The following is a 20,704-nucleotide window of genomic DNA, read 5'->3' on the forward strand; positions in this document are numbered from 1 at the left end:
ATCTGTCCACCAGGAGGTATGTGAGCTATTTCATCAGTATCTCAAGTTTTCTGTGCCAGCCTTTATTATTGGCATCACCTCCTCCCTTTAGTGCTTTGCTGTTCTGCTTGCATGAAATTAATAGCAACAAATTAAGCACAGAGACACTGCTTTTTCTGCTTTAGGGCACCATTGAAAGGTCTACTGATCTCGAAAACATCTTTTCAGAGAGTTTTTGATGTGAAACCAGAGATGGAAAACAATTTGACTGAAAAGTCAATTTGATCAACTTTGATCAACAAACAGTGATTCGCTGTTTGCTTCCTTGTTCGAAAGAACAGTAAATATGTTGATTTAAACGCATGCGGTTATTATAAGACGGCGAGGATGGTGACTGGAGAGCTCCCGATACAACATTATAGTCTAGAAGTTTCAGAAATGTGACTCATAACTTTTTGTTCTTTCCAAGAGCCGTAATTTAACAATGTTGCCTCTCGCCGAAAGCCCCCTGCTTTGTGGCTTTTTAATAAGGTAGCTCGTCCTGCACTTTCTCCTCTCTCTGCTCTCACCTCGGAGACAGCCACACACACACAGTCACCTCCCATGTTGTTGCGCCCCATTTTTTAAGGTGTACCCAGAAACAGGAGGTCCTTTCATACTTCGGTGACCGAGATGAGAAATCTTCTCCAATTTTACACCCAACAAAGAAGCTTTACGTCTGCTTTCATCTTTCTTTCCTTTCTCGTTTGGGAATCACGGTGGAAAGCAGCTAAGCACTTTTACACACGTACCTAAGTGCTTTATTTGAGTAGTTCAATTTTCTGCCAATTAATATCGTTGTGTTTTACTAATGAGTGTTCTAACCAATTCAAATTAAATAAATCTGACCACATTGTGATATATTATTGTAGGCTAATATCCCCGCAGTATGAAACGTAAAATCTGCTCCATGTCGATGCAACATTGTGACACAAATGTAATCGTTTTTAATCCAATAATTATCCGATCATATGCCATTTTACTTCTGATGTGTGTATAATGCAGGACCATTACTTGAAGTATTACTTTAATGTGTGCTACTTGTTCCTTAATTAAAGTGTGTGAGAACTTCTACCACAATTGTTTGGGTATAATATAAAATGCTAACAATCTGGCCGGGTTATTTTATTGGTGCTGCCACAAAGCGAGACCAAGTGCAGGCTCAGGCCATCTGACCTCTGAACAGTGATGAAGTATTATAGCTGCTAGATGAGATGTTCAGGGACTGAGCTTCGTAACATCGTGTGGCTATGGTGTAACAGCAGCAAGTCCTTGTGCCATTGTCTGAGATGAACATTCACTCAGTAGTGTCTCATTACAGAGGTCTGGTTTAAACCATAGGTGTATTTTATGCGGCGTCTCTAGGAGCTTTTGTTCTGTTGGTTACAGGGAGATTATTTTTTCTCTCCAGCGAGCAAGTTGATACCTTACCGCACTGTGCCCACACTGTGATGGCCAGACTACGAGGAACAGGAACATTACCTGAGGTCCTTTTCCTCAACCACTTTTGCCCCTTTCTGTGTGCATGACAGGGGAAGTTGATCCATGTGACTTGCACAATCGCTACACGTTGTATACTGTTGCACTCTGGTGGCCTAACAGGGCATTTCACCTGAATTCAGAAGTCCTGCATCTGTGTTTATACTCCACAACTTACCTCCTTCACTGGACAGTGAACAGCTGCTAAACCAAGCCCTGACCTTCTGAAGATAATCTGTAGTTGATGTGACTGAACTGTAGTTGACATCAATCAGTGTGACTCATATTTTTCGAGGCGACGTGTGTCAGATTTCTTAAGTACTTTCTGCGTGTGTACTGAGACACATTATCTTCCTTCGTAAGAGTTTGTCCAGGGCTGATTTCACAGAGGAAAATGTGTCAGCAATGACGGAGCAATTATCACTCACATACATAGTAGTTTGTTTTTAGGGTTTTTTTTTTATTATCATTATTATTATTATTATAGAAAAATATTTTATATAAAAACAAATAAGTTATGAATTACATGAGCTGCTTTATATTTTCCTCTATTATGACATATTCCCTCAGCACATTCTCTCTTTCTTTCTCTGTGCCGCTCATTCTCACATGCACACTCACACTTGCTTGTGTTGGTCATTTCACAGTCACTGAAGATTTCCCAAATGCATTTGTCTTTAATTATTAATTGAGTCCCACACGTCGTCCTCACCTGCCAACCAATAAAATCTTTGAGCAGTTCAGTCCATCTGACAGCTGAACCTGCTGAATTCATCTCAGTCCACTGTGGACCCGTGACCTACTTCCCGTAGAACATCTCCATGAGGACCTCTTCGATGTTGACAGTCCCTATGACGGGTCTGAAGAAGAGCTGAGCGACCACTGGCGGGCTGATGGCCCTCAGCATGGACAGAGCTATGAGCAGCTTGGCGAACCGCGTCGTATCCTCGCGATGGATCAGCCTGACGTGCTCGTTTAGAGCCTGGTGCGCCTCTCGACGCAGCGACTGGATGTAGTGCAGACAGCGCAAACCCTCCAGATCTAGAGGTGGGGAAGGATGGGGGGGAAGTGAAAAGTTGATAAAAATGTTACAACGCAGACAAGTAGTTAGGTAAAGTGTAAATATCAGAGCAGTCGTGCTGAAATAAAACAAACTTTTACCCATCAATTAATAAATCAAACGGTTCCACTCGTGAGCGTGGCACCTGTGCTTAAAAACTGATGCTCTGCTATCAAAAGCCCTGACCCACCTGGGTTGAAGAGCACGGCTCCCTTCAGGTACGCATATTCCTTCGTGCTTATATCTACACTCCAGCACTTCTTTAGGAAGGCTTTGATCGCTTCGATGTCCACAACAGAGACGCCGGGTGCCCCCCTGTTCTGGCCGCCCACAGCCTCGCTCTGCCTGTCCGGACAGCCCGTGAGGATGCGCTGCAGCATGCTCGGCTCCACGGTCTCCGTGGTCTCAAAGTCCACCCGGTCTTGTGCGAGTCCCAGCACGAGCAGAGGCGCCCAGCCGCTCCGGATCAGCACGAGCTGGTCGTCCTCGGGCAGCTCGCGAAAACAGGGGACGTTTTTCACGAAGCGCAGCGTCTTCACCAGGACCGCGGACGCCGCTTTGCAGGTCACCTGCGGGGAGCGGAGGACGCCCCGGCGCCGAGACGAGCCGCAAGAGCAAGCCTGCTGTCGGACCTCCTGCAAAGAGGCAGAAGCGGAAGAGGGGGGCTTCTGGAACAAGTGCTGCAGCGTGTGCTGTTGGGGATGCTGCTGTTGCTCCTCGGCGGTCACCAGGCGGTCATCACTCTTCAGAATGCTGTAGAGAATGCTGCTGCTGCTGTTTTTTCGGCCGCTGGCACCCCGACAGCGGCAGCCCTCCAGCGTGGCCATGACCGCCGGCAGGAGCTCAGCGCGTCCCGCTGCTTCTTTGAAGCGCTTGAGGTCAGTGACAGAGGTAGCCCTGTTTTCTTAGCCCCTGATAGCCCCGAGTGAAGGGCAGAGCGTTTATATTAGCTCCCGTCTGTCCCCGCGCTTTGAGAGATTGTTCAGACCCCCTGAACACACACACACACCCCTCCCTTCTCAAACACCGCCCCTCTCTCCACCCCTCTCCTATTTCCCACACTTACCTTTTCACAGCCCTCACATATTCAAGACACACCGGTGTAAATGATTTTTTATTATTATGTCTTATTTATTTTTATTGATTTATTTGCAAGTAAACACGTCGGACAGTAGCAGCTTTCATCTCTGTTGCTCACCTGTGAAAGGTTAACCATGGCTCAGATAAAACAGGAAATGTAACCTTTCCGTCTGCTCGCTCGGTTTATCAAACTGTTCAGAAATCATGTTTGTTCGTTTTAAAAACCCGACAGCCGTGCTTAATCAAAGAGACTTCTTTATAAATTGTGTGAAAGAAACAAAAAAGCAGAGGAAGAGAGCAAGAGAGAAAGAAAAGTGGAGAAGGCGCCAGAGACCAGCTTTATTCTCAGCATTACCTTGACTCTCTGAGCAGTCATCGGACAGAAGCCAGTAAAAGAAAAAATAGTCCAGGGAGGGATCTGAAGGCTTAATTATTTTAGGGACAATTTATATGATTTTCTATGAGAAAGAAGTAGGAAGAGCTGAGGCGCGAAGGCCGGCCTCCAACCTTGACTCGGACACGCTGATATTGATTTAACCGTGAAAACTGGAGCTGGTGAATTATGATGTCATGACTCAGTGCTCTCCTTGCTTCTGTCACTGAAGGAGGTATTTGGGAGGTGGTGGGGAGAGGGGGCGGTGGAAGTCAGTGAATGAGAAACTAAGAAGGACAAGTTGGGATAAAGCAGATGAATTAGAGGTTTATCTTAATTGCTCCTGAGAGGGATCACAAGTTAGGGTTGGCTGCTACCTGAAAGAGGGAGAGGAAAATCCCTCTGGAGAAATCAGAGCTGATTACAGAGGAGTTTAACCAGACAGAAAGCAAGCAACAGAAGATGTCAGGATGAGCAGAACTGTGGGTGACTAATGCAAAAGTTTGGAGCAAAGGTTCTAATCTCAGTTTGTTTTGTAGACGGTCTGAGCATCTCTGCCCTGGCCACGTCCCAAATACCCTCGCATGCTTAAAAAATGAGGGTCTTAACAAAAGGTTGTCTTTGGTTTGGTGAAAGGATGACATTGAGTACATGGTTACATTCGTGAAATTGCAGTAAGCAGGACCTCAGTGTCCCTTGCTCTGTTGCATTGAAGGACACAGTTATGAAAAGAGAGACAGGATGAAAACTTTTTTTTTCTGTAGTGCTACAACAGTGTTCAGAGGCCGAATGTCTTTGTATTGATTTAGCAGAAAGAAGAACCACAGAAATTTTTCACATGTTTATATCAAGGACACAGCGGGATAAACAGCCTTCACTCAGCCTGTCTCTTCTCCTGCTCAAGGCCCAGCCAGCGCAGGTTATAAAAATCCTCCCGTCTCAAGGAGAGATTACATTATGTCTTGTTGCAAAAGCACAGAGTTGAAAAGACAGCTGCAGCGCTCGGTCGCTCTTTTTCAGGCCTCCTTTTCGTCTATTGTTTGTTTATCAGATTTGGACAAGGTGTCTCTCCACTTAACCATCCTTCCCAGGGTAAATTTAGTCAATCTGAAATATTTCTTAAACATCTTTCACCTAACTGGCCTCCCACCACCACAACAAGTTGATGCTTTATTTAAAATTGGATGAAGATCTGAAAACTGATGCCAAACATGCCACCCTATCCCCTAAATAATGACTGATGCATGTCATCTCATAGACACGTATGTACCACCTTTGCATCTAAACACCAGATGAATTAATGCAAGATGTCAGTTTAGATGACAACAGTTGGGGTTTAATATGCAACAGTTGAAAACATTTATCTGCATTACAAGTCTCTATCGTTTCCTGTGAGCTAGGAAATCTGAAACAAATGGATCGGGCTGCACAACTAATCCGCAGAGACTGGCAAGTGTAAAACTTTAAATGGCTGTTGCTGAAAGGGTAGGGGGGGGGAAAGGCAATAGTTCAGTTTAATGAAAACTTTCAGGTTCTTAACTTTAGGAGGAAACTCAAGGGTAACGCGTTGATAATGCATTAATGAAATGTGCAGAGACTTTTGGTTTCCCAGGCTGAAAGTTGTTAGTTTTTCTTTTTGATATGAGGCAGACTTGTTCTCTGGCACGGTGCCTGCTGGTTCCCAGCCCAGTCTGACTTAGCTCAGCATGGGGAGGCCCTCTCACGGTCGCATCACACTACTTAAAGGATGGGACTTCTTACAAAACATGCATTCTGTTTTGTGAGAGGGTTGCGTTGTTTGTGTCTTTAAGTCAAGACTCCTCTGAGTTCAAGTAACGTTTATCAAAAACTGCAAGAGTGTCTTTTCGCACCTCGGCAAAGAAAACACCACCGTTCTCTTCTCTGAGTCGCTTCTGCCAGCGAATGGGCTGCTCTCAAATAAAAGCAGATCAGTAGTTTGTGTGTGCATGTGCATACAAAACACGCAGTTGATCTGCACTTTTGGAAACTCGCCGCTGTGACACGCGGACAGCTCGAGTCAGGCAGCTTCAGCCACGGCACAGTTTTGTTTCTGGTGGTGAAATTTAGAGCGAGGTCAGAACCACAGAAGATATTTACTCAGACAGGGGCCATGGGAAAGTGAAATCCACTTGCAGGAATTACAGAGGGAGGGAGGACAAAAGGAAGTGCCATTTAACTAAGTGGCTAACTTTCATAAATCTCCCGATGGGATCATACCAGCTCAACTCCACTGAGCTCATGCACCACATCCATCTTCAATAATATTGCACGTTCGTACATCAGATAAAGATACTTAATATGGGAAGTAATATATTGAAAACTAAGAAGAATGCAGTACAGAGGCATAAAGCAAAGAGGCCTGGAACCCTTTAGGCGTACTCGCAGCACTGATGATTTGTACTTGTAGGTCGAACCACACCCACTTTAAATTTTGTTCTCGACTGCATGTCATGAACTGGCTGTGTGGAGGCAGATGAGGACCCAAACGCAAAACTCACGGAGACAGGAACTGAACTCAAAAGCACTGCTTTATTGCAGGCCTTTAAAACGAAACAGAACTAAACTGGGAATACTAACAGAAGACCGAGGGAACACAGAAAGACACACAGGTTCGGGGAGAAGACATTGACGACGCAACACTGACCTGAGGGAGACATGCACATAAATACACAGAGGGTTAACAAGGGAAGTGGGAGCACACGGGGAACACAGCTGACACAGATAATCATAACGAGACAGGGCAGGAGTGAACACAGTCACAGACTGTCAAAGTAAAACAGGAAGTACACAGAGGTGCAGACAGGAGGAGAGAGAGCACGGGGAGAACACAGTCATAACGGGCTGGAGAAAACATGGAATAAAACACAAGGAGAGACGAGGGCTCACAGATACACAGGGGCACACAGGAGGTAACCAAATAAGGAACATCTTAATTAAATAACCTAGGAACCAAGGCATAAATAGGGAACAAAATACAAAAACACACAAAAACTAAGAATACTGGGCCAACATGGCCCAGGACCATGACACTGCACAGCTATGACATTTCATCATTTCATGCACAGAGATGCTATCACACTGACAAAATCATACAACACCTGCCATAGAGCTCAAAACAGTGAATTATTTCACTGAAAACAATACCACCCACACTGCTGAGTCCGGTAGACAATTTCCCTAAAAAGACAATTGCAGTTTGTCTTAAACGTCAGCCTTGGATGCATCGCACTCACAAACAAAGAAGTTCTGCGTCCATCACAAAATACTAAATTTGAGCTTTGTTAGCGGGTCCAGATTACTTCAAAACACAAAATGCTTTTAATAAGTAAGTATTGTTTTGTTCTTTAGTGGCAGTAAGCACTTCCTGAAGGCTGATCACACAGATGAAATCCTGAGGTTGCCATGACCCAAGAAGACAGTTCTTTGGCACATTCAGCCAAGTTGGCCTTGAAGCACAAGTGCGGAGAAAAACACAAGGTTTTTACCAAGTACTTGGGGCTTAGATACCCACAGACACTCCAAGACAGGTTTCAGAAACTTAAGAGGACAACTTTGTATGATTCAAGGCTTCGCATTAAATGGCTCCCCTGGAAAAGTCTTGTACCGCATTGTTTGTTGATTTGTTGGGCACTCTTCTGGCGGTTGCTATAGTGACTGCTTCCATTTTCTCTCTGTGGCTGCTCACATAAAGGACTTCGTCCTTGTCTCCATAATAGTTACAAATTGAATACTGCACTTTCCAAGGACTCGTGTCACCAACTTACAGCAAAGTGAGTGTATGAGTGTGCATGTGCATCTGTGTGTGCATGTGTGTGTCTCAGAGCATGAAAGAAGACAAGCTGACTTTAGATTTGTTGCACAAATGGAAAATAAAATGTACATTTTTTTTTTCTAACTTGGTCTTTTTTATGAATCAGAAAAGAAAGGACTAACAATACAAGCACTAAGATGAACGTGGAAAGATGCAACGAAGTGCAAGGCAGATTAAAAGGACTAATCAGGGATAAAAATGAAAAATTAAAAAGAAAAGGGTCTCGATCTGAGAGCACGAGGTCAAGACTGTGTACACCAAAATCAGAACAATTGAGTTAAGAGGACAGTTCAAACCAAAACTGTTAGACACGACTCACACTCCTGTCGCTGAAGTATGGCCCGCCTTGTCTGATGATGTGAAATGCTCAATCACTGCTCACACTGAGGAACGAAAGGATATATAATGGAACGGTGATTATTTTAGAGGTCTGTGGAAATGTTCTAAGCACGACTTTGTTGTTTTTTAAATGTTTTTAATGTACAAGCACACTGCTTCTTCCTAAGTCATTATTTTAAAAAGAGCAAAGAGACATTTCACCATATTTTTAAGTTGGTTTTAATGCATGCACTGAAGCCCTGAACATTTCTAGACTTCGCCCAACAGAGGTGTGAAAATGCAAATGTCAGTTTCTTTTAGATGAGATTAGAACCTCTTTAACCTGCCGGCTCTCTAAGAAAAAGTCAGCGTGGTTTCAACTGTGCCTTAACACCACCGTGTTCTGTGAATTCTGTACAGACAGCACTTTCACACAAGCCAAACATAAGTCTGAAATGGACTATCTGTGTGTGACACAACAGTCCAGGCCTGTAAACAACTTAACTTAAAACTGAAGCTCCATCAGATCCATGTTCTCACGGAGTCACTGAATCTCAAATCTGCCAATCTTTAGAACATTTTCTGCTCTCCAAAACTCTAATTTACATAAATAATTTATGGTGTAACGTTTGAACATATGTAATGAGTTTTGTTTCCTTTTGCTCATTGAAATCTGAGGCAGTGCTTGAACATGAATATTTCAAGAAATATTAAAGATAAAAGCCTGACATTTTCACTGGTCTTTTTTTTTTTAGCATCAAAACAGAAAGAAAATCAGGATGATCTCTAAAGTCTCATATTTGAGCGCAAACTACTCAAAAACTCCCCAATGCAAAAGACAAACAGTGACATCTGTATTTCACAATATTGCAAAAATAAAGAATGTAGAAAACTTTTTAACACAGAATTCTCTGAAGAAAACGCTATTTTCATGAATCTTTATGCTGGACTGGGCACATATCACAAGTTGTAGCACAAAAACAAAAGTATTAATAGATGGTATAATCTGAATGGATTGTACTCTAATTATAACTGTGAAGATAATAATTCATGTTTTTAAATATGTGCAGATTTTCCATTTTAGCCGTGTTCTACAAACCCAAAAAATATATGGTGAAGTGTTTGATGTATGAAGCTAAAAGCTTCACAGCAATACGTCGAAATTTTTGAACTTTGAACCTTTTTTTGTTTGCTTTGTTTGATTTTGAGCAAAAGGTGTTAATTTGAGATTTTAATTATCCAAAGTAAAAATAGATAAAAAAAAAAAAAAAAAAAAATTGAGCTTTGAGAAAAATTAAAACTAACTGAAAAATATTTTGTGAACTTTTAATTATCCAAAGTAAAAATAGATAAAAAAAAAAAAAAAAAGAATTGAGCTTTGAGAAAAATTAAAACTAACTGAAAAATATTTTGTGAACTTTTAAGACACCTTAGTTTGGCAAAATTTGCTATCACACCTTGCTCGAAGACGCTTTGTGTTTATTGATGCTTTGGATGTTTACAAGTCTGTGAGGCAAATTCTTTCCAAAATGTCTGTGTTTGTACTGTAATACACGGACTGGTTTTCCTAAATCTTGGATATTTCCTGCATACAATATTAATTAAAACAACTGAACTAATAAAAACTCAATTAAAACAAAACGTTTTAAAACAAGGGAAACTAAACTGAAACTGAACTGAAATAAAATAAAAACAAAAAATGAAATAAAAAATATGAATTAATAAGAAAATTCAAAACTATAATAATTCTGCATCAGCCTGATTGTATCATGTATTATTCCCTGAGACAAATATGTGATTGTAGGCTAATAGCCTACACGCACACACCTACGGTCCTCCACAAGAAATATATCTGCTTGGCATTCACAGAGCAGCCCCGTCTCCTACCAGCTGCTCGTACAGTTCCTTAGATCTACAGTTTTACAGTAAGTTGTGCGTCGTAACCCCGGCAGTTTTTAAAAACAGCTCAGTGATACACAAAGCCTCTCTCTGAACAAACACAGCTTTGCTCATTGTTTACCTCAGCTGCGAACCTCTCACTGAATGTGGGTAAACTGCAAACACGAGCAGCGTAACACGCTTGCGATAGGATGGTTCATAGTCTGTTTGTCTCTCCTTTAGTAACAGTGTTCAAGGTCGGTGTATAAACACAAAGCCATCCTGATTACAACAAACAAAGCAGCAGATATTCGAGCTTGTAGTCTCTTCTCTGCGCCCCCCTCGCTTGGGGTAAACGTGTCAGATGTTGACATTTAAATTTTACATTTTTCAGATTCTTTCATTTAAAGAAACTTTTAGAATGATCTTGCTGTTAATCGAGGATTCTGGCATTCTGCGTCTCTGTCTGTACTTCACCTTAACCCCACTTTTCTTAAAACTTGGCAGGTTGGGGACACAAGTAATTTCTCGCTGTTGTTAGGCAACATTGCAACGGCCTCACTCAGGTCGTGACATTGTCTGCAACCTTATAATGACATCACCAGTCCAGATAACACAGTTTATAAATAAACCTTCACTGTCTGCAACATCAGATTACATTTTCTGATGCTTTAAAAAAAAAAAGCTGGAAAAGAATATTTAAAAAGAGAAACATGAACTTTCAACTACAAAATGCTTGTTTAAGATTTATGCATCATTAGTAATGACCTACTGATGATTTTCAGTTGTTGTTGTTGTTGTTTTTTTTTTGGGGTTTGCTTTCTTATCAACTGTGTTCAGTATGGTGGTGGGAGAGGGCTTGAGAAGAGAAGGTGAACTTTTGAAAGTTTATTGAAAGTAAAGTAGTCTTGTAAATGACTGATATCATGTTACCATCAGCCTTTGTTTATTTCCCATCTGAGGGCACAATGCCCTGCAAATTGCAGCCTCGGGCCACTGCAGCCAAGCAGAGGAGCCTTGAGTTTACCCAGACCACTTGACAAACAGATGCCAGGAAAAGTGACCCATGTGTTCTCACTGTACTTCAAAGCCTTGACAATATCAATTGCTGGCTGTCTCAAAACCTTTCAAAGCTTAATGATGATAACTTTGATGTTTTAGTTATTAAATCCACTACCCTGACCCACAGTACGCTAAGCCTTTTGTCCAAAAATGTCAAGCAATCTACTCATAACCAGTGATTTTCAACACTGAGCTGTGTTTCAATGCTCAAGTTGAAAAAAAAATGCCCACTACACTGACTCCAGATAATTCAGAATGTGGCTGGATTTTAACTGGCACCAGGATATGTCAGTATATTACTCCAGTATTAGGAAGTTTACACTGGTTGGCTGTTAAATTTCATGTCTATTCTAAAAGCTTAGTAATGACTTGCAGCATTAAATGACAACGCTCCAAATCATATGAAAGAATTGTTTGGCCTCTATATGCCTGGATGGCTATTTTTATTGTTAAATGGGGCTGATTTGTCCAAGGTCTCACCTAGTAAACAAAGGTCAGCAGGCCTTTGTTGTTAGGGCTCCCAAACTGTGGAACAGCCTTCCCACCAATATCAGGATGCCACTTATTGTCTTATAAGTGGCAGAGATGAGCGTTCTCCAAAGGGTGGCTGGCCCCTCAAAGAGATAGGCGGAGGAGTTCGGCCATCTGGGAGGGGTTTAGACCAGAGCTGCTACTCCATCAAAAGGAGCCAGTTGAGGTGGTTCGGGATCTGACAAGGATGATTCCTGGGTGAGGAGTTCTGGGCATGTCCCACCATGTCCCACATGGATTGATTGTGGCATTCATTTAAACGCTGACACAGTAAGGCTGGCTGCTTATGATTGAAACACTCAAAGAAAAAATAAGTTTGAAGGACTTTTATATTTGTCAGCGTTGCTGAGTGCTTCAAGTTTCCAAGCAGTCTCTGCAAACTTTACAGACTGAATGCACAAACACACCTCCACACAGACACAAAACAATAATTCACTTCGTGTTGAAAGTCCCCTAAGCCACTCCTGGCATTTCACAGGTCTTTCAATTAAAATGTTTTATACAAATTTATTCAGCACCCATTCCTTCCACTAAGCTCGCCTGTGTTCATCATCAGAGACACATTATAATTAAGGTCATAAGGACATTGGGTTGTACTCAGAAGTTTATATATGTGGATGTTGGGCATAAATGGCATAGTAATATTGGGCTTTTAATGATTTCTTTGAACTCTTCTTTTTCCAGGGTGGACCGATTGTACAGTCTACATCTTTAATGACTTAACAAAACAAGAATTGTGGTGCATAAGTTTGATTTAATTTCGATTTTCTCTAATGCACACAGGGTCAAAAGTCTACAAACACTTGTAAATATATAGACTTATTTACATTCTTTAGTAAGTTGTACTGAAGTTGTGTGTCTTTTATCTTGACAAAGCCAAGGCCCATTAACTTCTCATTAGTGATCATCACTGACTGCATCTGCTTGTTTCTCTTTGCCAGCATAAAAATAATTTGTTTAACAGCGCTCAGCTCTGGGGCCATTTTACTGCCAGTGGTTGTGGTACAGTGCACAAAGTAGAATAACTATTTTTTCAGTTTCACCTCACATCAACAGTTAGACAGTTGAAACTGGGACACAACTGGATGTTCCAACAGGACAATGATCCCAAACATGCATCAAAACTGGTTTTGGAATGGATAAAATAGCATTAAGATTCTGGAATATCCTTCTCAAAGCCCCGACCTCAACCTTATGGAAAATTTGTGGACTATAGTTAAAAGTCAGGTCCGTGCCAGAAAAGTAGCCAATTTAAATAAACACTACCAATTCTTCCTCGAAGAGTGATCAAATATCCAGCCAGAAGGTTGTTGACGACTATCAAAAACATCTGGTCATGGTGAAACTTGGGAGCAAATAAAACCAAATTTCAAACTTGTTCAACTAATTGTTGTTTTTTAAGTCATTAAAGTTTTATGCTGTTCAATCACTTCATTCTGAAAAAAGAACAGTTCACAGAAATCACTAAAAGCCCAAAATTAACATGAAATTCAAAATGAGTGTAATGTAAGCTTCTGACCGAAGCCGAACGTTCTTGTGACCATGTAGGTCACTTTGTCGTTGCTATTGGCTTTTTGTGAGGAGAGACATGACCTCTAAAATCTAAAGCGCTTTTCCCAACCGCTTGTGCATTAATTATGAGCATGCATGGTCATACATGCTCATGGAGCAGTAATTAAATAATTAAATGGAGAAAAGCCTGTAAGTTGGTTCAAGCATGCAAATAAAGTTTCTCCTCTGAGGACTGCCTACTAGCGTGTTTGTGTTATTTGACACTGTGTAGTCAAATGTCATTCTAAATTGGTGCTGATGTGAGTGTGTGCGCTTATCTGTCTCAGCCCTGTGATTGACGAGCAAACTGACCGAGGGGTACCCTGCCTTTTTAAGCTTTCAACTTCCCTTCAATTGAAGTTGAATAAGTGGTGGAGAAAATTGGTGGATGGACTTGTAATTGAAAGGCAGCAGCAGTACAGTTAAAATGAGCTTCATATTTGTGCAAGGTCTTCTTTTCTGTATTGACTAAGATCAAATTAAAGGAGAGAAAAAGCCTGAAAAACTGTGTTTAATCACTGCAGTTGTCTCCCGCCCCTAAGAATGACAAAGGTTATTTTTCTTCCATTAAACTTATTAGAAAAACCCTAATTTATGCAAGTCTTTCCACTGCGTGATGGAAAAATTGCTTGCTATGGATTAAGTAAGATCTTTAACATTTTTTTTAAAACATTCAAAAACAGCTGATAGCATAATGCTTTGCACTATTAGCGTAATCTTGTTCGACACCAGCACCTATCTCCTAAAATTGGCTCTTTACTGATATAATAGTGCTATGCAGTCCACTTATCAACTTTGTTACAGAAAACAAATGTATAAAATGCTGACTATACGAAACTAACATTCAATGTTCATGTTAAAAAAATATCTACACATACGACTCTATGTGGAAAAGTAACTAACTCTGATTAAATCACTCTTTCACTATATATGGCCAGGCCTGGATATCGAAAATGTTAAAAAGCCATTTCTAAGGCTTTGGTATAGAGTGACCCACAGTGAGAGCCATTACCCACAATTACAGAAATCTTGAAACAGTAGTGAACCTGCTGAGGAGTGGAGTACTCTAATAGTTCATCAATGACTCATCCAGGATGTCACAGAAGAACCCAGAACAACATCAAAGAAATGCAGACCTCACTTGCCTCATTTAAGGCCAGAGTTCAGGAGAGCTGACCAAACCACTACTGACCAAAAAAGCCCCAAAGGTTTGTTTCACATGTTCCAAAAAAAAGACTTTCAGTAAAATATTCTGTGGACTGAAGAAACAAAAGCTGAACTTTTTGGGAGGTTTGAGTCTAATACAGCATTTCATATAAAGATAACCTTAACAACAGGTGGAGGTAGTGTGATGGTCTGGGTCTGCTTCAGGATGACTTGCTGTAATTATTGGAACCACTAACTCTCCTCTCCGCCAGGAAATCGTAAAGGAGAATGTCTGACCATCATGTTCTAGTGGCTTAGCCAAAGTCTGGGCTTAAATCCAGTGAACCCTAAACAGGCCATTCATGCTTAAAAATGTGTCTGAAATAAAAATTAAAAAAATCTGCAGAGTGGGACAAAATTCCTCCACAGCCATGTAAAAGACTCACTGTACACTCAGTTATAAGGTTTGGGTTACTTTTTCACACAGTAACCCACATGTGGCCCTTTTCACACAGGGCCACATAGGTAAATTAAATATCCTTTAAAAACTGCCGTTCGCATTTACTCAGGTTATCTCTGTCTAATAACAACATTTTTTTGATGACCTGAAACGAGTGACAAATATGCAAAAAAAAAAAAAAAAACTGGGGAGAAAGCAGTACTGTTTTTTTACAGCACTGTGTTATAATACTTAAATAAAAACAGATAAGCAAGCTACAGTGTAGCGCCGGTAACGTGAGAGAATAAACGAGAAACAGCACAGGGGCGGGACGCTGCAGTTGTTATGTCCTTGCTGTGGATAAATTGCGTGTTGAACATGTGCCACTGGGATGTGAGCTAATTAGCCAAGGTTGAGTGGGACCCTGGGGGTGGGTTAACGTGTAGGGAGGAGGGAAGAGAAGAGGGAGAGGCAGCCAAGGTCAAACCCATGAGTGCACATGTGCTACCAAATCCATACAGCACAATGGTCCCTCTGTGCCACTCTAAGGGGTTCATTTGATTCAGTCTCTTCATTACTTAAGACCATCTTCACTTCAGCAATACACGCCTTCATTCTAGTTATCTCTGCCTGCACTCCTGTAGTTGGTCTAAAAGGTAGCATCTTAAATTACCAGCGATACAAATGCATAAATGCCTCACATGACTCCTGTGTATCCCATTTACTCGCCTTCATGCCTGCACCGCACACCTGTCCTTGCTTTTCATCTCTGTCTGTCCTTTGATCTATTTATTTCATAACAATGTCACACTCCTTTGTCTCACATGTAGAGCCTATAAAGAAAACGCAGGTAAGGCATGCATGCATAAATGCATGTGCATATTGCAATACTAGGAAATGCAGCTGAGTGAAATATGAAATACTGTAGCAAAGAAGAAATAATTTATGTCCCTCCTATCTCATTCTTTATTGGTCTCACGGTGACTACAGTATGAATATTTTGCCGGCATATCGGGGACAGGGTCATGTTTGCATAAAGAGGTAAATTATGACACCAATAACAATGCCGGCGTGCCACAAAGAGACGTAGGAGTGGGTGAGGGTAGAGGGGCTGAGATGTTGGACGGATCAAGGCAAGTAAAATGTAGCTGATAGGTGAAATACATTTAGAAAGAAATTGGTTTCCTGTTTGAGAGATAAAACACATTATTTTTTATTCACATCCCTAAAAATTCTCATTAAATTTGACAGCGAGGCATTCTTTTCTTCAACTTACTCACCTTGAACAACAAAGACGTTTTCAAATTTCTGTAAGTGAGTCGCCGGCAGGCAGTGAGTCATGCTGTCTGACTTTGCTTTGCTTCCTTGATAATTGTGCAGTTAAAGATCTGCAAGGCCTTGAAAATGCAACATTTTCAATCTTTCAATATTCCAAACTCAAAGCATTAAACTTTCTTTTTTGAAGTGCATCAAAATTACTCACCCTCCTTCTCTTTCTTTTATCAACGGCTGTAGTTACATTTGGCAGATAAAGACTTAGTGTTGCTGTTAATTAAACAAGGAAAAGGTGCAGGGATAGCTCAGTAGGTAGAGTGGTGACCCTGTGATTGGAAGGTTGGGCGTTCAAATCCACTAAACGGCTACCATGAGGTACACCTGAGCAAAGTACCGTCCCTACACACGGCTCAGCTAAGGAGCACAGGGCTGGGAGAACTGGCTCCACCGGAGGACCTCCCACCTTCATCTGATTATTTCAGTTTGGTCACAAACATACACATGAGCAGCCCGGTCATTTTGTAGGGTTCTGGCAATGCTCCTCATATTGTGCTGCCAGGTTAATGGTCTTCTATGGCCCTCTCCACGTCTTCTCATGTAACACCTCATCTCCTGGCATCTCTTCTACGCTCTTGAAAGTCGTGGGAGACACAGCAGACCTTCTTATGATGTCACTTATGCGTGAGTTGGACTATTGGTGGAACACGAATGGGCTGGAAGTACTGCCCCGTGCTACCAACAATCACAAGGACTCAAGTAAAAAGTAAAACTAGCAAGAAATCAGTCAGGAAGGATAAGCAGAGAGCAATGATCCGTGGCCACCACCTGCAAAACCATTCCCCTTGCAGGGGTTGTCTTGTAGCCACTTTAGGGCCCCTGATTCACAAAGGTTTATTCAAGGCTATATCCGTTTGTATTAACCCCATCTGATAGCATGACAACATGCATGTAAACAAACATTCTTGGTTCTTCAATTACGACAGCTGGCTATAGTTTTAAAGCAAGCCACATTCCGCCTGTATTAATATAATTTTATATCTAGAAGTTCTTTCCAATTACCCTTTATTCTTTTCTGCCTTTTCAAGTTCATCTATTGGCCTTGCTTGGCACATCATTCTGCCTCCTCTCCACACTTTATTTGTATCAGTAATTTTTTTCCTCGCTCTTCAGGGTGTTGCTTTCTATACATGTTTTCTTTTGCCAAGGCCAAGGCCAAGGCCTCCTCTAAATGCCTGCTGAACTTGATGAACTTCCTGTTTATATGAGGCAATCTTTGCCAGGCTACCTTGGCATCTCTTACATTGGTCGCTACATGTTATATGTAGTAAACACCATATCTTATTTTAGCTTTTGACTCTGTATGTTATGGGTTAGAAAAGACAGCTCATTCTCTCTCCCAGCTTGGTGCATACTATGTCAAGATGTTATATATAAATGCAAGAGACAACAGCATTGTTTTCTGACACACGGGGATACCTTTTAAGCATACCCCTTTAGCATGTTTTTCATACTGCCAACTGTAAAACAAAGTTTTCTTCATCTTACAGTTCATCTATACTATTCCTGCAATGTGAAGCTGAATAATCGCTGCTTTCCTTGTTCAAGTAAAGAATTTGTTTATTTGTATTATAACATATCTGAATATCTGCAATCACAGCATTTTAAGATGGTGAAAGGTGTACCCTTAGGCACCCTCCCTGATTCAGACCTTTCTTTCTCCACGTAAATGGCCTTCTTGACTCCCCGCTCAAACCAGCGTTCCTGTGTACATCCTCATCATTGAAAGAGTGTCCACTGGCCTCTAGGTGTAAATGTAGAGACCTAGCCTGACAAGGTGGCTCTTCTATGTTATGGCATCCACTTAAACAGAGGTTGTTTGGTTTCCCCGATGTATAAATCACAGCAATCCTCCTGACACTTACCAGCATACGCTACATTACTCTGTTTGTGTCGGGGAATCTGATCTTTTTTTTTTGGCGCAGCGTGTTTTGGGGTTTGAAAGCCAAAGAGATGTAGTGTTTAGACAAAATGCATCTTAGCTGTTCCAATACTTCCAACACATAAGGCGTCACTCAGGATTTTCTTACTTAGGCAGCAGTTGTCCTTCTTCTCTGCTGGATCATCTGGCGCTTTCTTCAGGTGCCTTCCCAGCTTTGACAAATGTCCAGCTAGGATGATGATATTTACTCAGGGCCTTCTTGATATGATGTTCTTGTTTGTTTGATTAGTGGTTGTTGATTAATGGTCATGACAATTTGCATATTAATGACCAAGAGACCTCACAAACCATTGTTCATCAGTGGTGCTAGTTTCAGTCATCATGTAAATCTACTGTTTATAAGTTTGGGGAAACCTGCAGTCAGCTGAGACTGGGATTTTTGGGATTTCTTGTATGAATGTATGTGTGTGTGTGTGTGATTGGGTGACGAAGCTTGTAGTAGAAAAGCGCTATATAAGTACCAGGCCACTTACCATTTATACTCAACTATGGGCTTGTCTACCTGTCGCAGATTTCAGTAGCTTGATTACTGCCAACCTTGTCTTTCACACACTCACAACAGAGCGTCACTGACTTCACGCAACAAAGTAGCAACCTTCAGCGTCAAAAAATGAAGCTTGGCAGCGCTGAAACCAGCTGTTCCTGTACTTGAGGCTGGATCCAAGAACAAACAGACTCCCATCGTAACAGGAGAAAGAAGCCTGTTTATTCCATCATCATGGATGGTTTGGGAAGCAACTCTCTGTTTTCTCTCTTGGATCAAGTAAGGCCTGTCATTACTGCTTCTTAGTTGAGAGAATACATCTGACAGCCTTTGTTATGACTTGGGACCCACAGGAGAGGATCGGAATAGTGTTTTGAATATACCTTTGACCTTTGAGAGACACGATCTGTTTTCCATATCACGGTGACTAAAAAGCTTTTAGCAAGTCATCCTCAGCTCCTTAAAGGCCCAGCAGACACAATGAAACATCCCCTAGCAGTAGTGTCACTACTCGGCACTCAGAGTGTCTGGATGATCTGTCCAGGAGAAAAAAAAACAATGTTGTGTTGAAAATATATTGATAATATCCCATTTCACATGATTTGTACGAATCTATAAAACATCAAAATCAGACAAGATAGAAGACATCAAGATATTTGATGACTATACCCTAAGTTTTGAGTTAGAAAATCAGCTGTTCATCCAGCTGACAACCAGCTGGAACATTGTAGGCTCAAGAAGAACACCATATCACCCAGAGGGAGATTGGTCAAAGGCTCCCCTGCTGATGGTGAACATTCTCCCAGAGATTGTGGAAACCTGTGTGTTGCTTAATAAGCCAGCCTGTGAAATGCAACTTCAGAAAATGTGAGCCAGTGAGTTTTTACTGCCTATTCCAGAGGGACCTACAACCTCTGATTCTGAATAACAAGAAAGTAGAACCCCATACCATTGAAATACGTGAAAAAAAAGGGGGGGAAACTGAAAGCAAAAAGCCAATATAGTGCTAGAGACGTCTGCAGAGAGACGTCTGCAGAGAGAGAGGAAAAAAAGAGTTATGACAACAAAGTAAGGCATTCTGGGAAAAGAGGAAAGGCAACCACATCCTAATTAGAAACATCACGCCCTGGTGCACTACAGGCACGCTTGGTTGTCACTAGAAAAACTGAAAAGTTGTCTATCTGGTAAAGAGAAAGCTTCCAATTTATGAATTTGTGCATGAGCAGAATATTGCATCATTGCCTCCAGCTTTCATGTAACCATGAAAATACTTGTGCCTGATCAAAGGAAAAGTACAAAAGAAAAGATTTTTATGAAACACAAGTGCGTCGGCGCAACCAGAAAGCAGCAGTGAATGAAGACGACTGTGGTAATACCTGCCAGTATACCGCTGGTAGCAAAGCAGATTCAAGCAGATGAAAGCACAATGTCAGCTGACACAAAGGATGCTTACAACTTCAAAAAATAAAATGTAAAAAATAATAAGAAATATGGCTGAGCAGAGACAAGAAGATTTGGAGGACACTGTGTCATCAGCCAGTCAAAGCAAGCATGGAAACATCTGTGTTTTTTAAACTCTCATCACACAACTTAGTACCAACACTTGCCATGCAGAATTAAACTTGAAGCACTATGTCTTTATCGTCAACCAGATACTGACCACAGAGCGCTCATTCCATCGTTTATGAGACAGTTTCCAGAACAGCAGTCACTGAATAACATTTCCCAGAACAGCTTTCACACATTTCATGGACTGTTTTGAAAATCAGATTGTATTCACATGAACTTGGACTGCATAGTATGATTTACCACAGGAGCTGCTGAGCCAGCTCTAAACTGCAATCAGGATCTTGTGCACATCCATCATACTCTGATGTGGCGCAGCCAGAAAGCAGTGCAGAAACTGACTACAGCAAACAGTGGAGAGCAAACAGAGCAGCAAGGACGAGGGGGGCTACATTCGATCACCTGTGATTAAGGTATTATGTAAGAACAAAAAAACTGCATCGTTGCAGATATCCAACATCTTGTATGGGATATTTTTCACCTTCCCTCCAGCCAAGGTTGAAGAGCTGTTTACACCAAAACTACCAGATACAGCAGCTTCTATCCTTAAACTATCACGCTCATACATAACTGACCAGTATCAAGATTTATACATTGAAGGCTCACTTTCATT

General features: G+C 41.4%; 1 protein-coding gene across 1 annotated transcript; it reads right to left on the minus strand.

Moving 5' to 3' along the window:
• Nucleotides 1-1,987: 1,987 nt before the first annotated feature.
• On the minus strand, nt 1,988-3,551 carry nr0b1 (nuclear receptor subfamily 0, group B, member 1). Its single transcript, XM_005733856.2, has 2 exons — nt 2,748-3,551; nt 1,988-2,538 (listed from the first exon to the last, which is right to left on the minus strand). The coding sequence occupies exons 1-2, from the start codon at nt 3,382-3,384 to the stop codon at nt 2,297-2,299; spliced, it is 879 nt and encodes a 292-aa protein (XP_005733913.1). The 5' UTR covers nt 3,385-3,551; the 3' UTR covers nt 1,988-2,296.
• Nucleotides 3,552-20,704: the final 17,153 nt, after the last annotated feature.

The sequence above is a fragment of the Pundamilia nyererei genome, unplaced genomic scaffold (assembly GCF_000239375.1).
Source record: "Pundamilia nyererei isolate P.nyererei 1_Seehausen unplaced genomic scaffold, PunNye1.0 scaffold00055, whole genome shotgun sequence".
NCBI classification, from domain to species: domain Eukaryota; kingdom Metazoa; phylum Chordata; class Actinopteri; order Cichliformes; family Cichlidae; genus Pundamilia; species Pundamilia nyererei.

Coding starts and splice junctions, on each gene's coding strand:
- nr0b1 (XM_005733856.2), bottom strand. CDS start 3,384: ATGGCCACGCTGGAGGGCTGCCGCTGTCGGGGTGCCAGCGGCCGAAAA. Junction 2,539..2,747: donor AGCCGTGCTCTTCAACCCAG/GTGGGTCAGGGC, acceptor CCCCACCTCTAG/ATCTGGAGGGTTTGCGCTGT.